This window comes from Peromyscus californicus, unplaced genomic scaffold, assembly GCF_007827085.1.
Source record: "Peromyscus californicus insignis strain IS unplaced genomic scaffold, ASM782708v3 Scaffold_7__1_contigs__length_154581171, whole genome shotgun sequence".
Lineage (NCBI taxonomy): Eukaryota > Metazoa > Chordata > Mammalia > Rodentia > Cricetidae > Peromyscus > Peromyscus californicus.
Window position 1 is genome coordinate 153,480,174 of NW_026294595.1, and position 22,198 is coordinate 153,502,371.

Consider the following 22,198-nt stretch of genomic DNA (forward strand, 5'->3'; position numbering starts at 1 on the left):
GCCTGGGTTCCACCCAATCATGGACTGCAACCCCTCAAACTGTGAGCCAAATAAATTTTTGTTCTTTGAAAGTTACTTATCTCAAGCATTTTGTTACAGTAACTGAAAGCTGGTTAACCTAGAAGATGACAACATAATAAGGACAAAAGGGATAGTGACAGTACAGCTAAGAACATAGAATTGAGCAGTGAAGTGGGCTCATGGTACAGGTCCCAACCCCACATCAAGAGAGCTCTCCACACCAGGAGACCCCAGGCCAGTACTGTCCCAGTAGTCCTTGACCAAGATAACCTCTGACAATCTCCAAATCCTTCCCTTCAATCTTTCAAAAGGTCAGGGAAGACCTTCAAAGGCATTTTCCATCCACTCCACACCCAGAGAACTACAGAGTACCTGGGGCAGTTTTCTTCCTAGCTTATAATGGACAGTGGTGATGCCCCTCATAACCCTCCTGCTATCCCAAGAGCCCAAGGACCTGATAGCCCATGGAAAGGCCCACTTCCAAGGTTTCTCCTAGACTGGTGTGTGTCTGTATGTGGTACACAGGAAGGCTCCAAGGTAAGAAGACCTTCCATCCCCTAGTGTAGTGGGCTGGGACACTCAGCGACACTCTTATCGCCTTTGCCCTCACTGACATTCTTGTTTGGTTTGGTTTGGTTTTTGAGACAGAGTTTCACTGTGTAGCCCTGGTTGTCCTGGAACTCACTCTGTAGACCAAGCTGGCCTAGAACTCACAGAGATCTGCCTGCCTATGCCCCCTGAATGCTGGGATTAAAGGCGTGCACCACCACTTCCCAGCCCCAAATTGACATTCTAACCAGAGATTCTCCTTAGAGCTTCTTCATTCCCAAGTTTCCACTCCTCAAACACGCCCATCAAGAGTGGTGACCAAGCCGGGCAATTTGTCTTGTGGGTAACATTCACACTCTCTTGAGCCTGTGCAGTGTCAGGAACTCCCCCAGAAGGCTGGATCCCAGAGAGATGAGGAAGACACAGAGTTTGGGATAGGGATGAGACCAACAGAGGGACTAGCCCAAGGATGCTCCACTGAGCAAAGATGAGGGCTTCACTCATCTCAAGGCTATGTTTAAGACCTACCATGCTCTAGCCTCCTTGCAGACTGTGGAGTCCCACACAGATCTCATGCCCTTACTCTTCCTTAAGCCCAGACACAAATGGCTAGCCTTGCACTCTATCCCCAGCCTTTTGCACTCCTAAAGACCTCCAGATAACCTACCATACAGTAGAGCTCACATGGCTCAACCTCCCCTAGGCCTTGGAGCTGTAGAGGATGGGGTGTGACCAAGACATATCTCATCCACAGCACACTTGGCATCAGAGTTCCACTCCAATGTTGATGGCTATTGGTCACTCTGATTCAGGGTGGCCTGGACACTTGGGAAGGGAGAACGCTAACCATAAACAAACACCAAGACTACACCATAGGAAGCAAGCAGGTCTAGTGAGTACCTGCTCACTTCAAGCTGCTCTTTAGCATGACCACTGGAAGCCTGGATTCAATACTCCTTACATGAAGATGGGCAGACTAGTGATTTGGCAAGCCTGGCTCCTTCAAGTTCTAGATACAACATGGGAAACAAGCTTATCAGTGTTCCCAACTCAGGCACCTAGCCCCACACTCCATAAGTAGGGAGGGAATTAAGACTGCTATAACCCACCTGAGAGAAAAGGCCAGTGTGGCCCCTCTTCCATGCCTCCTCCTGGTTCTTAGTAATACTCTTCAGTGGATGGTTGAACTGAAGACTCATAGCAAAAAGAAGCCTGGTGGCTTTGAAGAAACTTTGAATTGGGTATTCATTTAGCTTAAACAAATGTATTCTGTGTGACTGCAATTCACAGGATGATGCTTAAAATAGCATGAAGGGTTGTAGCTAGAGTTTTCCTGCCTGGCCCACAGTCAGGACAAATCTCTATCACCTGCCAGTCCCACAGCCATCAGACTCAACCAAGTAAACACAGAGACTTTATATTGGTTACAAACTGTATGGCCGTGGCAGGCTTCTTGCTAACTGTTCTTACAGCTTAAATTAATCCATTTCTATACCTTGCCACATGGCTCGTGGCTTACCGGCATCTTCACATGCTGTTTCTCATTATGGCGGCTGGCAGTGTCTCTGACTCAGCCTTCTACTTCCCAGCTTTATTCTCCTCCTTGTCCCGCCTACACTTCCTGCCTAGCCAATGGCCAATCAGTGTTTTATTTATTGACTAATTAGCAACACATTTGCCATACAGAACATCCCACAGCAAAGGGTAACTGTTCAAATTCCTTTTCTAAAAGCTATAGAAAACTGTCAGTCATGGGGCCTCAGAGTGAGGGAGAAAATCACACAATTTATTTGCATACATTGCTGTAGAGTCTGGGACTACTGTTCCACATCCACATTGTTTCCTGCAGAACAAGGTAAAAGACAAACCATTTCTTTAGAGTTATAAGGCAACGTCTACCGACCTATGAAACACAGCAGTGACAACTAATTCCTTTCTCATGTGTCTTTGGCCAGAGAGATTTCTGTCCTAAGTGATGGAAGAGTTCACCAATTCTGGATGTCAAGGATCCAAGAGGGACAACAGATGGCCAACTAAGAGTCCGCGGTCCAAAAATGCATTCAAGTTGAGCATGTCCATCATGTGCCCTCCAGCTTACCCAGTGAAGGGCAGCAGACGTGATAGCCAGCACCATAGGCCCTCTAAGTAGTGTCTAGAGACAGACTTCAACCAACACACCTTGCTAAAGGTTTGTGTGCTTTGGAGACAGTCAGAGGTTAAATCTGGCTTCTGGAAATGTAACAGTAAGGGCATTAGTAATGCCAACACAGTCTCTCACAAAGTACGGTGTTAATTACTGAAGTTCACAGAACAAGCCTGAGCCTTCAGGTTCCCCTCCCCAGTGGCCTACATCCTGACTCCACATAAAAGGGATAAGGGGGCAAGAGCACTGTCTAGTCATGACACAAAAACCAGTCAATCACCATTAGCTAGAGTCTCTGTCACCACCTCCAGCATTGATCCTGCTCACCTCACCCATGGAAAGAGTTCTCCAATCATCCCACAGAGGATATCCTGTTCTTAGCCCATACCTCTGTGTACTTCTCAGTCAATTGCTCTCAAAACCAGGAATTCCTCACCTTTGGATCTCAAGGACTACACACATGTAAGTCACACAAGTGAGAATATAAACCATACCTGCTTTACAAGCTACTTTCTAAAATACAGGAAGTATTTTGGAGTTGCAATACAGATAAGTTAAAGAGACTCCTGTACTCACTGTTTCCTTGCCAGCCGTAATCTTCCAGGTAGAGGCAGCTAGTGTTTGGGAAAGCATGAAAAAACATGTCCAGGTTCTCTATCTATCTGAATCACGTGTCAAAATGAACAGCTATAGACTGGCATGGAGGCACAGCCTGTAATCCCAGCAGCTGGGAGGTAGAGACCAGAAGATTGGGAATTCAACACCAATCTGGTTTACACAAGACCATTTCCACAAAGGCGGGGGGGGGGGGGGGGGGGGGGGGGGAGGTTAACCATACTAAAGCTTGAATTTGTGGGTTTCATTTACAGTTTTCCCCTGCAAGAAAAATGCTGTGAACAAACATTAAGGGGTAAGATGGCTCAGTGGGTAAAGGTACTGGCTCCAAACCTGATGACCTGAGTTTGATCCCTGGAACCCAGATGGTGCAAGAAATAAACTTGGATCACCCACAAGTTGTCCTCTGACCTCCACACACGGTCTAAATGTCTTAGTATGTAGGATTTAGTTACTAGAGGGACAACTAACGCTTATAACTTGAAAATATAAGAATGTGCCAGGTGGTGGCAGCACATACCTTTAATCCCAGTACCGGGGAGGCAGAGGCAGGCGGATCTCTGTGAGTTTGAAGCCAGCCTGGTCTACAAAGTGAGTTCCAGAACAATCAGGACTACACAGAGAAACCCTGTCTTGAAAAATCAAAAAAAAAAAAAAAAAAGAATGAAGATGGTAAGGGAGAGATCAAAGAGTATCATTCTGGGGACAGCTGTGCAAGCTAGGTGGTATCTGGCTGCTAAACAGAGTTCTTCCACCTTTGTTAGCATCTGCAAATTCTCACAAGGTTGGGGGACTGAATCCTAAATCCTATAGATGGAACTATGAAAGTTCCTCTGTCCTTTCAGTACCCCAGGGGTAAGCAAAACTGTAGCCTCTGGCTTCCACTGCTTAGAGCAGACTCCACAGATTTGCAGATATAACAGAAACAAGACACATGCAGCAGGGAAGACAAGAACACACAAGCTTGCTCAACAGGTGTTTATTAAGGCTTGTATTCTCCTAGAGGACAGGTATCCGATGTTGTCCACGACTCCGTACAGGCAGTAACAGCTCAAGGAAGTGACACGTTCTAAATACAAGTCTAAATAATACAGCTTAAATGGTAACGGAGAGGGTCTTTTGGAGTAAATAGTTTTAGAAGGTATCTGCTCTCTAAGACAGTAAGGATCCTCTACAGTGGGCGCGTGCAGATTCAGTATGCGAGGGCGTCGGGCATGAGCACCACTTTCATGCTAACTCCAACTCCAGGTGGCAGTGAGCTCCTCCACGGCTCCTCATTCCACAAAACATGATAGCAAATTCGTTTTCTAAAGAATTTTTTGTTTTTGCTTTTTTTTCACCCATTCAACAGGAAAAAAAAATTAGACACACAGTGAAATTTACAGTTGGCAGCAGCATCCATCACACTGCCTGTACTATCAGATCCTACATTTAAAGCTTAGCGTTACTGGTATAAAAACTTAAGACAGCATCAGGATTCTCAAGTGAAGAAAGAGGACGACTAAAAATGATCTGCAAACAACTAAGAATGTCACAATGCTGAACCAGACTTAAAACACCTTCTAGTTCCTTGCCACACAGCCCCAACCTCATGCAGTGGCAGATGGTGGCAAAGGAGAGCGCTCTGTGTGGGCACTGAACTATGGACAGCTTCTCCAATGACAGCTGTGGTCACACTTGAAAACTAAAAGTTATCTGTCTAGTAGGAAACTCAAAAGGGCAGGTTAGCATTCTGATGGATACCACAGATAATAAAATGGCAAGCCACTTCAGTACTGTGAGGAGACGTCAACAGCACATGCTGAATGGGCTCTTTGTTTACTGTAAAGCAGTAGAGGGCAAGAAATATGAAATATCCTATAGGGATATTAAGTGACTGGATATAAGAGTAAGAACATAATTTCTGCCAAAATAAAAATATCTTTGGGATGTATTAGGTGCTTTGTTTTGAAGAATATTTATATTTTGCATTAGGTCAATCTGACTGATAAGCTGACAAACAAAATACTCCTTTATTAGTGAGTTCTACAATATTATAATACATAGAAAAATACAAATGAATGCAGATCCATCTGGCAAAAATGAACTACAAAGATAAAGATGCAACAATCAACCCCGCACGAGGACGACACTGGAGCTGACTCGGAGACAGCACCAAGCATACAGCTTTAAAACTCTGTTTTCAAAGTCAACCATTAACCAAAAACAAAATGGTTTGTCCTTATTGTTTGTTTCGATTCTGCCTTTCCTGCAAAAAGAAGAGAAAAGGTTAGTTCATGATTTGCAGGTAAAGGCACACAAAGGTGAGGCCTGAGGCCACTTCATAGGTTGCAGCCAAAGATGGGGATGTGTGTTTGTTTGGTAATCCCTGTGGACCTGGTTCTGAACTACCAAGGAGTCTGGTCCCACAGACCAGGGCAGGGGTCATCATTTATATTCAAGCACCACACACTGTCCTATCCTCTCTCAGGAAGGCCCTCTGCACAGAAGGCATGGGGTTGTGTCTAATCGTGTGTCCCCTAGCCACTCATCTCATGCCTCCCCTCCCCCAACCCAGCCAGCTCTCCCTCATGTGCCAATTATGTAACTAAAGAAACATAGTAGAACTATGTAAAGCATCTGCACTCAAGGGGAGGACTGGTGTGCACAGGGCACTCCAGCATGCCTGCTACACAGGAATAATTTTCTTAAATTTTCTCTCATTTTAACAAACCAATGACTCAGAGAACACCAAAGTCTATCCAACAGGCTAAAAGTAAGGTCCAAGTCAGGGCTAAGTAGAAGGGCAGGAAGACAAGCTAGATCCATCTAGTTAAAGCCCTTTGCACCAGCTCAAGTTCCCGCTGGCCTCCAGCAGTAGTGACCAAATCAGGGCATAACTCAACTGGGCTAACCCCCTACTTCTACAGCCAGCTCCCTACCCCCAGCATGCATGACACATTAATCTGAGACTTACACACAACTCTTTCCTGCCGTTTGCCTGCCTGGTTTCTGATCAGTGGGTTTAGAAGCCACCTTGTCTTTCCTAACAATGCAGCATCTAAATTCAGCCCATGACAAAGAGTGTCTCTGATGCAAGGAGCATGCACTACACCCACACACCAAGTACTATGTTCTGTCCTAACCCTTCTAAGATCCTCTGTAAAGCAGTCATGTTGCCTGCCTGCCTGCTCTGTCTGTCTGTCTCTCTCACACCCACACACACACCCACACCATTCCCATTCTCCCTCATGTGCCACCACTGTCATTCATGTTACTGGTGAAAGAGCATAAATACTACACCTAGAGGTTAAAGGTTGGGTTCCTAGTATGGTCATCCTAGGTGTGTACTAAGAGAAAGCTGCTAGCAAAGTACCCACACAGTTTGCTCAGTTTGGATTTTGTTTTGAGACAGGGTTTCACGTACCTAAGGCTGACCTTGAACTACTCCTGATCCTCCTGGCCAAACCTCCTAAGCATTGGAATCACAGGTATGTGTCACCGCACCTAACTACACTCAAGAGTATGAGAGTAACACCTGTACTTTTCTTTGGGGCTAAGCTGAACTAAATATATGCCAGGCACAGAGATGACTACTAACCAAAGTCCAAAGTGAGGCCTTGCCACTGTGAGTGTTCCTCTCACACCTCTGTGTGGCTCTAATCTCAAGGAAGTGGCAAAGCACCTAGATCAATGAGTAGGTGGATTACTAATAAGAATTTGTAACCCTCAACCATGAAGTGTAAAGAGGAAAATTCTCTTCAAGCAGAAGCCTGTCTCCCTTGAGTGCAATGGCTGCTAGTAAAGCATCTGGAGGAGGGAGACAATGCCTGGCTCCTTCAGCCTTCAGCCCTATCAATGGCTACAAAGTCTGCCACTAGCTCTTTAAAGAAGTAACATTACTCATAAACTTTATTGAGAGGGGGGTGAGGCACTGCTGAAAGAGGAAGTACAGGTCATCCTTAGAGGTCCAGCAAACATGCTTGAGTATGCTCCTTAAATTCTCTACCCAGTCTCCAAAGTCAAAGGCTGATCAGCTAAATGTGTATGTGACATATCCCTGAGGCCTGTCAGACTAGGGTCAGAACATTTTAGGTATTTCCAACCAGTAGATATTATGCAGAACACTCAACTGTCACTATTTTAAATATTCTAAGAAAAGCCTGTTTATAGATTAAACAAAACTGTATAGGGATGGCAAGGTGGCTCAGCAGGCTAGGACACGTGCCTGACAACCTAGGTTTGATCCCCAGGACCCACACGACAAAAGGAACGAATCAAACCAATATTTTACACACAAACAAATGTGTAAAATGTAATAAGTAAAAATAAATTTAAAAAAAAATCAAGGTATCTGTGACCCTATCTCAAAAACAAAACAACAAAAACCAACGTACTCAGCACCCAGTGCTTAAGAGATAGAGGCAGATAGATCTCTGTGAGTCCAAGACTAGCCAGAGCTATATAGTGGGGGGGGGGGGGGGGGGGGGGAGAGGAGAACGGACCCAAGTTATTAGAACCAAGGCCAGCCTGGTCTACAAAGTGAGTTCCAGAACAGCCAGAACTACACAGAGAAACCGTGTCTCGAAAAATGAAAGAAAGAGAAAGAGAGAGAGAGAGAGATTAGCATATTTTCATATTTATAGCTGGACAGGAAAACTCTGAAAGGGAAACTGAAGTTGTTAGCTATGTTTTGCTTTCTAAACACCAGATGTTACTTAAAAGTGGTAAGGTCTAACTATTAATGATGAATATAAGATGGTCTGTCCTCAGGTAAGGAGAACCTGGGGGGGGTGTCTAAAGGGGCCTCAAACATTTTGCAGGCACATTTTAGCCCAGAGGAAGAAGCTCTTCACTCTATCCCACTTCACTTTTTTTTTTTTTTTGAGACAGGGAACTCACACAGAGATCCACCTACCTCTGCCTCCTGAGTGCTGGGATTACAGGTGTGTGCCACCATGCCCAGCTTCCTACTTCATTCTTAAGATGAAATGGCATTCCTCAGCAGCCCAGACTCAATCCCAAGACACCTGAGATTCCAACTCCTAGATAAACCAATAGCCCAGCCTCCTGGGAGGGAAAATGGAATACCTGGTAGGCAGCTGGCATAAGGCACAGCAAAAGTATGAATCATCTAAGGACTGTCCCACAACTGGGTAAAGAGATGCTTAAAATTCCGCTAGAATAATTTTTCAATAATCAGACTATTCATTTGTCTTCTTCAATAACAAAATTTAACATTCAACTCCATGGATAAAAAGCTTTGTGGCTGGGCTATCACAGTTTGGGTAAGAGTCACCAGTCCTCCTTAAGATGCTCTTCAGGATGACCTCTAGTATACTTCAAAAGGTATAAGGACCACCAGGGATCCTGACCAAATGCCAATTGCTTGTAATGCCTGCAGGTCACTCAAAGGCTTATCACAAGACCACAGAGTTAACCAGAGATCTGACAGACACTGCTGTCTAAGAACCAAGTTTATAATTTAAGTTTTAAGATGGTAGAACTAGGGGGTTGGAGAGATGGCTCAGTGGTTAAGAGCACTGACTCCTCTTCCAGAGGAGATGGGTTCAATTCCCAGCACCCACATGGCAGCTAACAACTGTCTGTAACTCCAAGATCTGACACCCTCACATAGACATACATGCAGGCAAAACACCAATGCAAATAAAATAAAGATAAATTTTAAAAAAAGAAAGAAAGAAAATAGTATAAGATGGTAGAATTAGGGGCTAACACTGCTTTTGGCAAGGACTGGGTTTGGTTCCCAGCACCCACATCAGGAAGTTCACAACCACCTCTAACTCTAGTTCCAGGAGATCTGACACCCTTGTCTTACTTCTGCAAGCACCTGTACACATATGATGCATGTAAACTCATGAAGGCATACATATAAAAACTTAACAAAATTCAGGTGTACAGTTAGAAAAAAAGATATTAGAATTTTTAAGACACAACCAGATGAGGGGCAGAATTTTATCCCTAAGCTTAGCACCAATCTCCAAGATCTAGTTCATTTTTTAAAGAACTGATTTTTCTTTTGTTTTGTTTTTTGAGATTTATTTCTATGTGTACGAGTATTTTGCCTCAATGTATAGGTCTACAGACCACATGAGTACAGTCCCCTCAGAGGCCAGAAGAGGGTGTCAGATCCCATAAGACAGGAGTCCCAGTTGTTAGCTGTCATATGAGTGCTGAGAACTAAACCCAGGTGGTCTGGAATAGCAGCCTATACTCTTAATCGCTGAACCATCTCTCCAGCCCCACCCAGTGCATTTTAATGGAACTCTAAAGATTCAGTAAAGGAAAACTGAGCATAAACACATGTGCACACAAATAGCTAGCCACTACTTTAAAGGGCCAATAGCTAGCCACTACATAAAAGGACCTAAGTTTCACTCACTATTCCTGTTTTAATGCAGGCAGATGCTGCACTAACAATATTGTGCTAAGACAGTGGTTCCAGATGGTCTGATCTATAGATGTCCCAGGGATCTTTGGTTTCTTTTGTTGTTGTTTTTAAATTTATTTACTTTTATATTTTTGTGTGTGCATTGTTGTTTTGCCACAGGTGTCAAGTGCCCTAGAACTGGAGCTACAGACAGTTGTGAGCTGCCACATGGGTGCTGGGAATTGAACCTGGGTCCTCTGGAAGAGCAGTCAGGGCTCTTAACCACTGAGCCATCTCCCCAGCCCCCTGGCATCTTTGGTGTTTTGTGTGTGTGTGTGTGTGTGTGTGTGTGTGTGTGTGTGTGTGTGTGTGTGTAATGATGCTAGCAGAACAAAGTCACTAACAACCCATTTCTAAGAATGTATGTTACTGTTAAGGAATGCCTGTTATTTTATACCTAAAAAGCTAAACCTATATAATTTCAGTTATGGAAATAAATGTTATCCCTTCCTTAATGCTTTATCACTACTTGGGATGAGGGTTAACTTAATGGTACTATCAGCAGTATTACCACCTGGCCTTCTCTACACTTCGCTCAAAATATTTACTTATTTATTCACACAAGCAAGTCATCTAACTCAGAGAACAAAAAGATTGGAAGACAATCCAATGATTACCCGCCCATGCTGACTGACATTTCATGAAAGAAAGGAGAATCTCAGGATGAATGCTCTTGGGTAATAAAAGCTTCATAATACATATTGAGACCATTTGTCTCATTTCTGAAAACCATTTCTGTTCTGAAGAGCAAATGGCCTCACATCAGTTAGGACCATTCCCAGCTAAATGGACCTAGCCATATAACCATAATCATTAACTATAAAACATCTGGATCCCAAGTCTGCTCCCCTCCCTGATTCCCCCCATTCTTAGTACTTAGATGATGTGGGTTTAAGCTTCCCCAAACTGCAGGCCCTTTGAGTTCCTATAAGGAAAACAGAAAATGACCTTTAGGCCCAGAGCTTCTAACTACTACATGCAGTGTTCAAACATGAATGCTTGGGCAGGTGGGACATTAAGGCACAGCAATGCCTACTACATGAGTAGTCTCCTTGGCCTCCCTGGCGCCACATGAACACCAATTTCTAAGAGTGCTTGACTGGACAGAAGCTAGAAAGAACCAAGATCATGTTCAGAAGTAGCTTCCCTGCATTCTGTTCTTAAGTATGTACACAGTGGTTCAGATTACATGTCTCATAATAGTTAAGTAACAGATTTTTATTGACATCTACTCAAACATACCACTGGTTCATCCCAGTGATGTGATAGCTAAGTTAAGAGGTGACACTTGTACTGTCTCAGACTGCTCTAAGGCTAGCTGGGAACATATCACCGGACCATCAACAGACTGCCCATTACACTCCAGCTTGCTGTGCAGGTCACCTGGCATGCAGACAGACACCTGCTTAACAGGTGCCTAAGGACAACTTACCTTGCGCACCACCTCCTCTTCCTCCTGGCGCTTCTCATAATGAGAAAAGTCGTCAAAAATGGAGGTTGTGTGCTTATAGGAAGCAATAATTTTCAGCACTTGTTTTGCTTTTTCTAAGGGTACCTCCTGTGTATCACGGGAGTTTGTGACAGGTTTGTTGTCATTATTCTCAAGTCTGATGTGCCTCAGTTGGTTATTGGGTACATCCTTGACAAAAATCCACTTCACATCAAACTTCCCCTTCCATTTGTCCTGGGACCAGACTCCAGCACTGGTGCCGTAGTCCACAGGGGACTTCATCTCTGCTACCCCACAGAAATGTCCACTCCCATTGACACTGAAGAGTAGGTAAACAGGCCCCTTGCTGCTCATGGAGCGGAAGGCGCCATCCAGGCGCTTGTTGCCATGTTCAGTGCTACACCAGATGGAGTACTTGATGGAGCGGTGGATGTCGTCCTCAGAATAGCTCTTGATGATGAACACCCGCCCACTCTTAAGATTCCAGTCGAACTCTTTAGGGTTATAGCTGTGGGCAGCTTTCAGTTTCTCCAGGACAGGGTGGGATTCTACACTTGGGGCAGAAGTAGGCTGGGCGTTTCCAACAGAGTTACTGTCATTGTTGGCCACTCCACTCTGCCCAAATGCTGCATTTCTATTTCGAGGAGCCACCCAGCGGGGTTGAAGTGGCTGCTGAGGGCTCTGATACTGTGGCTGGACCAAGGGTGGGGGCTGAACAGGGAGAGGCTGAGCTACCTGCTGGGGCTGTGGGGCAGCCTGGGGGGATGGTGTTTGCTGGGGGGCCGAGGTCTTTGGAACAGGGCCCTTATTATCCCAAGTACCAATGTCCATGTTATGCTTTATAGGTGGAGGTGGCAATGCACCCCCCACTACTGGCCCACTCTTTGTTTTCATCTTAGGCTGCGGTTTTGCAGGCTTGCTGGCAATGGCTGCCCATGAAGTTGGTTTTGAAACTGGCATGTTTACATTTGTCCCACCATTGCCAGAAAGGACACCAGTCAGTGCCACACTGTTGACAACTGAACCCACTGTCTTAACTGCAGAGGTGGTAACATCCCCAATCTTCAGGCCAACCATGCCCTGCTCCAGACTGTTCATCCCAGGGGCCTTGTTGAGGGTATCACTGTGAAAACCTGTCTGCCCATCAACAACTGTGCCACCAAGGGAGCTTGGTGGGTAGGTATAACTGCTCCCATAGGCTGAGCTCTGAGTCTGCTGCCCCTGAGAACCACTTGTCCCCCATGCTGAGAATGCAGGGTTTTCAGGGAAAAAATTAAATCTGTGTTGGTAAATGTTGTTCCCCAGACCCCCAGGCTGCCCAAAAACAGCATCATGCATGAAGTGATGGTCTCCATTACTAAGTTGTCCATAGGTAGTGAGATATGGGATGGGAGGGTCCCCTGCAGTGGACCATGGTGCCTCACTGAGGGAGTAAGGAAATCCAATGGATGGTGGATAGTAGCTGGACAGGTAAGGATCACTCATCGAGGGGTAACTGTTACTCTGTAAAAACAAAATAGGTGGTAAGTTAGATTCCTGTCATACAGTTTGTTATGCCAACCACCTCATACATAGGCAGAGCAGAAATAAGCCTAATATAGCACAAGATTATTTTTTCCTAAAAGAAAGCTATGGTTACCAACGTCAAAACAAAAGTCAGACTCAGAAAATTTGGTAACAAATGCAACCCAAGCTGTTGCCTCAAAATATAAAGCCTCGCTGGGTAGTGGTGGCCCATGCCTCTAATCCCTGCACTCAGGAGGCAGAAGCAGGAGGATCTCTGAGTTTGAGGACAGCCAGGGCTACAGAGAAACCCTGTCTCAAAAATCAAAATAAGCCGGGCGGTGGTGGCGCACGCCTTTAATCCCAGCACTTGGGAGGCAGAGCCAGGCGGATCTTTGTGAGCTCGAGGCCAGCCTGGACTACCAAGTGAGTCCCAGGAAAGGCGCAAAGCTGCACAGAGAAACCCTGTCTCGAAAAACCAAAAAAAAAAAAAAAAAAAAAAATCAAAATATAAAAATATAAAGCCTCCTTTGTATTTGAACTCAGGTGAAATGACCTGAACTCAGGTGATATGACCCAGCCAAATCATCCTTTTGCTTTCACCATCAGAGAAATCCAACCCAGGCCTGCAGCAGTAATGTTTATAAATGAACACTGATAACAGAGCAAAGCATGAGGACAGTGCACTGAGATGGCTCCGACAGTCAATTAGGACCAGCTCACTGGCCCTACTGACACACCCGGGCATTGGTATTCAAGGTCACTCTTTAAGACCCTTTTCTATACAACATTCCTGATAGCTACCCCAGCTGGGGTTTTCTAAGGGTTTGTCCTTCACATTTCATGGTTTCCTGGGCACACTCATGGGTGCTCAGAGGAGAACACGGGCTCCCTGGCTGGTTCCAACACCTTTGCCAATATCAAGTCCTTGGAGTTTAAGAACCCTGCTATGAGTCTTCCTAAGCCCTAACTCTATCTGCAGAAGGAGCTTCTGAGAGTGGCTTTAAGGGATAGGTTACAGGGCAGAATGATATGAGAGAGGATGGAATGCTTCCCATCTTGACCTAGTTGCCTTTCGACACCTCTAAGGAGTTACCTAGGCTGCAGGTGTAGACTTGGGAGTTGGCAGCTTTAGGATAACATGTCTTTGGAGACACTTAGCTGAGGTTTGGTCAAAATCAGGCCCTACCCACACACGGTCCACAGGCACCATAACAGAGTTGCTTTAGGTTCAATTTCAGTTTTTACTTCAACCCTACTGACAGACCAGTTTCTATTACCTCCACTGTATTTCTTTTCAATCTCTGAAAGTGAAGCATCAGTGAGGTAAATGAAGATATCTTCCTAGAGTGGCAACCTGTGCTCAGGTAGACATGTCTAGTGAAGTAAGAAAGTTCCACTTGGCACCACACCATTTCAGAACTATCACTTAACATGAAGTAACTATTTCCCTGTTAATGAAAACTTTTAGCAACTACAAGCGGGTCATCATAAATATTCTATAAACATGAAAAAAACTTGAGTTCATCTTCTCGTGAAAGGATTTCGGTGATTCTGGCTCCTCCACTGCAACCTCCTGTTGTGTGCCTCCTCCCAGCACTCTTTCAAAGGAGTTTGAGCAGCAGGGACAGGAGGAAGAAATCAATGAGGTCTGGGAAGAAGAAGCCTTCCTCTGTGAGGCAATCATACAGATTCCTTTCATGGATACAAAGGAAGACTGGCCTACCTCAGTAACCACTTTAATGAATGAGAAAGGCAAATAGAAGGGAAGATAGTGGTATGACATTCTAACCCACTAGGCATCAAACCAACAGAGAAACAGCAATAAGGATTCAGAAAAGATGCTCCAGTCACTCTGACTTATATACTTAAGCCTTATTTGAGACTGACACAATTTAGGATTATGATCCAACACATTCAGCATATCTCTCAAAGCCATTCAAAGAACAGACATAGCACACAGGTTACAAATAGAGCTACACAAACAGCCCACACATACTCAACACCACACAAGAGGTAGCCCCCACTATTCCCCAGCCTGTACTGTTGAAATGCTACTTCAATACAGTAGATTCAAGCACAACACGTCCCTAACATCGCATCCCAAATCCTAAAATCGTGCTTCTTTCAGATCCTCACACAAAGATCCTAGGTAACTTTCTCTGCAAAAAATCATCCCACCTCAAGACAAGGGTGTGATGATTCAACTAAAAATGTACATGTAGAAATACACATGTAGGACAGAGGCAGCGAGGCAGCAGAGAAGAAAAGCAGTCAGCAGCCCAGAAGGCACAGCCATGGGAGACCTCACTGCTTGAGTTGTCAGATGGAGGATGGAATAAGCAATGATAAAATTAAATCCCACAGAAAAGGTAAAATCACAGATAAAAAGGCCATTGTTTACTAAGGTCTCCTGAAAAGTGCTGCAGGCATCCAGGTTGCCCAAACACCGAGCCACACCCTCCCTCTCCCTTTGAATCAGTAGCCTCACTTCTCCTAATTCTCTCTATCCTGAGAGGCCACAGGCACTGTGAAACTGTACTTTAGCCCAATTCCAGTTTTTATCTCAACCCCACTGACAGACCTATTCCTATTACATCTATCATATTTCCTTTCAATTTCTGAATGTGAAGCAACAGGCTACTTTGTGAAGCTATCTCAACCAGGCCATTTTATGCAGAGGAAACCTGTAGTCGCTGTTTCCGCAACTCTGTAAGCCAGGCTGAATGTTAGTCAGTTCATGATATATACCTTTCCTGGGAAGGAAGTGGTTCCCATCAGTCTTTAGTATATGCTGCCTGTTCTAGTCTAGATATGCAACAACTTACTTCAAATATACCCTGGAAATACACTGGGGCTGCTAGCAAAGCATGCAGAGTCTGTCCAAGTCCTCCACCTTCCTCTGTATAGCCAGGAACAAGCTTGGGTTTACATTCACTTATAAATGCCCCAGGCAAGACAGTCTCTTCTGGCTTGGTGGCTCCACAGGGTAGTCTAAGCTACCAGGAAGAAGTGGTTTATCAGAGACACAGCTGAATAAACCAAGTTACACAAGCAAAACCAAAAGTTGTTCTTCACTTATAAACACCTCTGAGTAAGAACACTTGGGTTCCCACAGCTCTTACCAGACTACTGGGTAGTACCATATCTAAGACTTCTAATCAAAGCCTGGGTACAACAGACCACACAAGGGAGGCAAACACATCTTCCAGGGAAAGCCAGAGGTCACTGACAGATGACAATACAACTTGGAACTCTTAGGTCTCTTCCTCCTGATAACTGGGAAAATTAGATAAACAAAATAGATATCCTAAAGAATTAAAGAGAATTTATTATGACCATGGCTGTTATCCCTAGGTTATTCGGAAACAGTAAAGTATAATAAAGCCATAAATCTGTTCTAGAATTAAGAACTTTAAAAAATAAAATTCCAAGTTTAATTACCTTATGAGAGGGATCGGGGATGGACGGGGGGACACACACACACACACACACACACACACACACACACACACACACACACACGACAACTCTGAATGAGGAGAACACTTCCTCTGCCCTTTTCCCGAGAAGGAAAGAATTCTGAGACCATCTGGGTGACTGACACTGGAAGGAGATGTAGGACAGTCTCTTCCAAGCCCAGCAGATCATCTCTGGAGCATGCTGAGACACATGCACTTCACTAAATCAAATCAATTATGTGAAAGGAAAGCACTGAGGGCAAAGCTAAAAAGTGACCAAGTGACTAGGACTCCTGGGAACTGCTCTGTCAATCAGCAGGACCACATTTGTTTCAGGAGATAACCACAGACAGAGGAAATTTTAGAGAAAAACCTGAACACTACACACTGACTCAGCTAGGCACTTTCTTCGTCTTTCTTCAAAGCTGATCCTGATCCTTCTGAGACTAAAATGTCAGTCCCTTATCTGGCTGATCAACATTCGGAGACAGCAGTTTCTGATAAGGAATTTCTTTATCTGTTTAAGCAATTTACTAAGGAGCAAGAAAAGACCCACTGCATCCTTTCACTGCCTCTCTGGGAAGCTGTAGTGGTAGCAAATCCCTCTTTACTGGGTACCACTACTGGACTTTTTAAGGAAACTTAACCACAAAAATCTAAGCCAGACACAGGCTTGATAGCCAGGCACATATGTGCTAATCCTGAGCCTATCAGAACTGCCTAGACATGGCAGTAACCCAGGTATCAAGTTTCTCCCAGATCTTCACAAACAACAGAGGCTGCATACGCCCTAACAAGGCACAGCATTATTTAACTTCACTCTGGGCTGCAGGTGAAAAAAAAAACACACACAAAAAGCCTGACTAAAAAAAACAAAACAATGGTCTCCATCACACCGTGCTGCTAAAAAAAAACAAAAACAAAAACAAAAACAAAACAAAACAAACAAAAAACAACGCTCAATTTTCAAGATAAGCTAAGAACTCCCAAGGCCAGCAGTTCCTCACAAATGAATACAGAGGTACAAATTTCAATGTGGCCACATGAAACAACACAAGTGACAGTGTCTATCAAGCATTTTGAACCATCTTTGGGCACAAGGATGTACTACAGAAAGCAGGGAGGCAGATGGCATTTTGGCCCCAAATGAAGAAACAAGCAACATGAAAGACAAAAGACACCTGAAGAATGACTAAAGGCTCCAGCTTCTCCAAACAGGTAAATGGTCATCAGGCTGGTCCTCAGCTGTTTCATTCTTAAGCCTGAAAGCTTCCTGTGCTGCCACTTCCTACCTACCTCTTAATAAAGTTGGGCATTTCTAGAAAATCTGCCATCAGGAGCACACATTTACTCTTAATGTGCTAGTTAAGTACTTTGCTAAAAGTACACATCTGAACATACAGATACCAAAGAGCCACTTTAAAGCTACTCACTGGGAGTGCTACCTTGAAGAATGTTCCTTTTCATGGCTTCTGCAAGAGAAGACTGCAGTGCCACACAACTGACAGCAGGGGGCGGAGGGAATCAACTCCACTTTTTAAAAAACCCTCCATGAGTTCCTACTTTATAAAAACACATTTCAAATGTAATAAAGCAACCCTAGTTCCTTGTTTTAGCTAATATTTGGTACATACCACTACTAAGAAAACCAGGAAATACGATATTGAAAAGAATAGGTTTAATTTCTTGTCCTTGCCATGGCCAACAGCCCATGACTAAAGCCAAGTCAGCTCTGCAACTCCATAGTGCCCAGATATTCAGGGGCAAAAATATACAACCCTACAGGTTAAGGCTCCTTCAGACTCTTGGGCTTCTGATACACTGAATGCGGTGGGAAGGAAGATGGAGAAAAGTTGTAAAATGCTCTAAGATGATCTAGAAGGGGCAGATAAGGAGAAAAAAAAATAAAATAAAATAAAAAAACAAGGCAGGTAACCCATTTCCTTCCAGTACAAGGACCAGGCAAAATCTTGCTTTACTCTAAATATGCAGCATGCGTTTAAAAGTAGCAGTCACTATGGTTAAACCTAAATTTCAAATTGCCTATGGTTTTTTGTTTTTTTGTTTTGAGACAGGTCTCACTACACAGTCCTGTCTGCCCTTGAACTCAAGAGATCCAACTGCCTCTACCTTTGAGTACAGGGATTAAAAGTGTGTACCACCATGCCAAGCTTGCTGATGGCTTTTAACCAGGGCAATTCTATTGCCAGAAGACTTCTTGCAGACAATTTTTGTGGGAAGCTAGAGAATCTAGTGGGTGGAGGGATAATAACTGGTGATCCTACAGTGCAGGGAACAGCCAAAACAATGCTTTGGCATAAAATGCCCATGGGCCGAGTAGGTCAGGGGAAAGAGAGGACATGAAGGTAGAAGGAGCATGCTGGGGAAGTGTGAGATTGCTTTGATCAACATATACTGTATGTACATATGAAATATTCAAAGGATAAATACAAAAAATGTTTAATTGTCTAGGGCTAGAGAAATGGCTCAGAGGTTGAGACTTGCTGCTCTTACAGAGGACCACAGTTCAGTTGCCAGCACCTAGGTAGGCAGCTCACAACCACCTGTACCTCCAGCTCCAGAGGATCTAACAACCTCTTCTAGACTACCAGGTTACCTGTGCATGTACACACACCCATGCTCAAGCCCACACACACACTTAAAAAATAAAAGTCTTGGCTGGGGGGATGGCTCAATTTAAAATGATTGCCACCCAAGCATTAGGACCAGAGTTTGAGAGTTTGAGTCCCCCCCAAACCCATGTAAATGCCAGGTGAGTGTGGTGGCCTACTTGTAAAGACAGGAGATTCCCAAAGCAATTGAGACTTAGCCACATTGGCAAGCTCTGGGTTTAAGAGACCGTGCATCATTGAAGAAGGTAGAAAGATGATAGGACATTAACATCAGGCCTGTACGTGCATTCGATCCCCCCACCCACCCCACCTCAACAGACACACACCTGTGCCCATACATACACATGAAAATGAAAGGGGGGGGGGGTGTTTTATGGTGCCAAAGGTAAGAAATCCTGAAATACCTGAGAACATAGGCCCTTGAAGCTTGTTGTACCATATCGGTACTCTGGGTGCTTTACACACCCTTTCTAATGCCAATCTTCCAACAATCCTAAGAGCAGTTCTATTATTCTTTTTCAAACAACAGGAAACTAAGGTTCAGGGAAGGCAAGTCACCTGATGCACAGAAAAGGAAGGGGTCTGTTACACTATCTACTAATCTACTCTCCTAGATCATAACTCCAACTCTCCAGAGACAAAATGAACACAGCACAAAGCTTCGGGGAACCACACACTCCTTTACAACATAAAAAAAAGCTCTCTGGCCAGGTGGTGGTGGTGGTGGTGGTGGTGGTGGTGGTGGTGGTGGTGGTACACGCCTTTAATCCCAGCACTCAGGAGGCAGAGCCAGGTGGATCTCTGTGAGTTCGAGGCCAGCCTGGGCTATTAAGTGAGTTCTAGGAAAGACGAAAAGCTACACAGAGAAACCCTGTCTTGAAAAACCAAAAAAAAAAAAAAAAAAGCGCTCTGTCCGCTGCCCACAAGTGCTGAAGGTCAACTAGAAGTCTGCCTGTACTCAACTTCAATGGGGTGCTGTTCCACAGGAAGAAAATGATCTTTTCAGAGAGACCTGCTCAAATCAACTCTTCAAGACTGATCTTTTTTTTTTTTTTGGTTTTTCGAGACAGGGTTTCTCTGTGTAGCTTTGCGCCTTTCCTGGAACTCGCTTTGGAGACCAGGCTGGCCTTGAACTCACAGAGATCCACCTGGCTCTGCCTCCCGAGTGCTGGGATTAAAGGCGTGCGCCACCACCGCCCGGCTAAGACTGATCATTTTTAATACTTCCTAGCCTGCCTCTTTCCTGTTTAGGGTAGAAAAATAGAAATATGATAGTAAAGGTGTTACAAACGAAATTATTTAAAAAAAAAAAAAAAAAAAATACGCTAATAAAATAAACTCACCGGATTGGACTGTCCAGAAAGGTAGGGCTCAAAGTCATTGTCATGAACTGTATCTTTCTGATGCAAAGAACCATTTTGTACTAGAACAAGAAGTAGCAAAATATTATCTTCAGGCTTTAGAAAATAACTTTTTTTTTGTGACAGAGTTTCTCTGTGTAGCTTTGGCACATTTCCTGGAACTCACTCTACAGCCTAGAGATCCGCCTGGCTCTGCCTCCCAAGTGCTGGGATTAAAGGCATGCACCACCACCACCACCACCACCACCACCACCACCACCGCCGCCGCCGCCGCCTGGCCAAAAAATTACTTTTAAGCATGGGAACCTTAGTAAAGTCTATTTTCAAATTTTAGTAGATATGATCTTATTTCAAAATGGGCACACTCTTGAGAGCTGATGTTTACATGCCTAATTAGACTGGCATTGCACAACTTTCCATAAATTAAATTACATTTTTATAAAGATATAATCATAATTTGGTCAGGTCATTTTGTTGCAAATAAAATAAATGGCAAGAAACTTATAGCCAGACTTTTGATGCTCCCCCCTGACCCCAGAGGTAGGGACTGAACCCAGGGCTTCCAATATGCCTGTAAATGCTCTACCACTGCCCCCCAGCTAATGAAATCTACAGGGTCTCAGAAGATCTATGCCAGGCAAACAGAGGGCACATGCTCTAAGAGCCCAGTTATGCATGGAGACCGGAAGAGGGCAGGATGCTCAGTTGGAAAGGGCTGTAACCCAAGCTCACTATCATCTGATTCTCCACTTACTTTCCACTGTTACAGTGCACAGCCAGGAAAGGAAAGGAAGGAATGGTAAATAAAGTGCTGGGCCTTTTCCAACCTTAAAACACGATGAACCATATTTGGTTACACCCAAGTAACAACAACATACACTGGTTAAAAATTTAGTGTCACTTTGCAAGACTGAGTTTTGGGAGTTTACTACAAGCCAGAATATCACAGACGACAATAAACTTACAATGACTGTAACTTAGGGTGGAGGGCAGAGCCTACGAGGCCCACAGGCTAGCTGACTCTCCCCAAGAGCCATCAACTACCTAGCAACAGACAACTGACCATCTTTTAGCCCCCTAACCTCTGAGAGGATGTCTTATCACCATTTCCTTCCCCACCAGGTAACTGTTATGCAGAGTGAAGAGGGAAGGGCTTAACTACTCCGGGTACGCCTTTTTTTTCTAGTCTCCCTCCAATCTGTCAAATATCCCGGAAATGGAAAGTTTCATCTCCTCCGAACTGACGGAGGAAACTAAGTTTCCGATTCCAGGCAAGGTTGATGGACTTTCTCTTGTCCACACAGACTGACAAGCTGCCCCGTTTTCCTCCAAAGTCGACTTCCCGGAACTCTCCTCACCTTTATTATCTTGTCCTTTTGTTCTCTGCGTCGCCGCAGGTCAGGATATGCGGGTGGACACCACCCAGTCCGGGAAAGGAAACACAAAAGTTACTATCCGCAGAATGCTCCACAGAGGGCGATACGACCCCGGCCCGGCCTCCAGCTCTCCCATACTTTGACCACGGCCAGGCCCAGCGGGCCCCGACGTCGGAACCCATAACTCCGGCCCGGCCTGGTATCCAGGTCCTCGGCCCGGAGACCCAAGCCCTGACCCGGCCTCTCGGTTCCCGGCCCGGACCCCGCACCCCCAGCCCAGCCTCCAGGTCCCCGGCGCGGCCCAGACCACAACCTCTGTCCACGACCTGGCCTCGTGACCGTAGTCCCGAGACGCCCCTACCTGGGGGTCCACGCTGGTGGCCGACATGCTTCATGAAAAGCGCGGCGCGGGACCGGGGCGCCGCCGGCTCGGGCCTCCCGCGAGGCCGGGCCTGTCACGCCGCGCGCGGCCCCGGGCCCCGCCGCCAATTCTGCGGGCGCGGCCGGGCGCGGCGGCAGCTGTGGGCACGCGGGCCGGAACAGCGGGCGATAGCTGGAGGTAGCGGACAAGCTGAGGGGTAGCCAACTCGAATGGCGGCCGCGGCGGCGGGGACGAGGCTGCGCGACGTCAGCGCGCGGGGCAGGCCGGGAGCGCC

General features: G+C 45.2%; 1 protein-coding gene across 1 annotated transcript; it reads right to left on the reverse strand.

Annotated features, from left to right (window-relative positions):
* Positions 1-4,291: 4,291 nt before the first annotated feature.
* Ythdf1 (YTH N6-methyladenosine RNA binding protein F1) lies at positions 4,292-22,198 on the reverse strand. Its single transcript, XM_052724428.1, has 5 exons — positions 21,904-22,198; positions 21,525-21,549; positions 20,149-20,228; positions 11,191-12,711; positions 4,292-5,576 (listed from the first exon to the last, which is right to left on the reverse strand). Exons 1-5 carry the CDS (start codon positions 21,928-21,930, stop codon positions 5,550-5,552), a joined length of 1,680 nt encoding a protein of 559 aa, XP_052580388.1. The 5' UTR covers positions 21,931-22,198; the 3' UTR covers positions 4,292-5,549.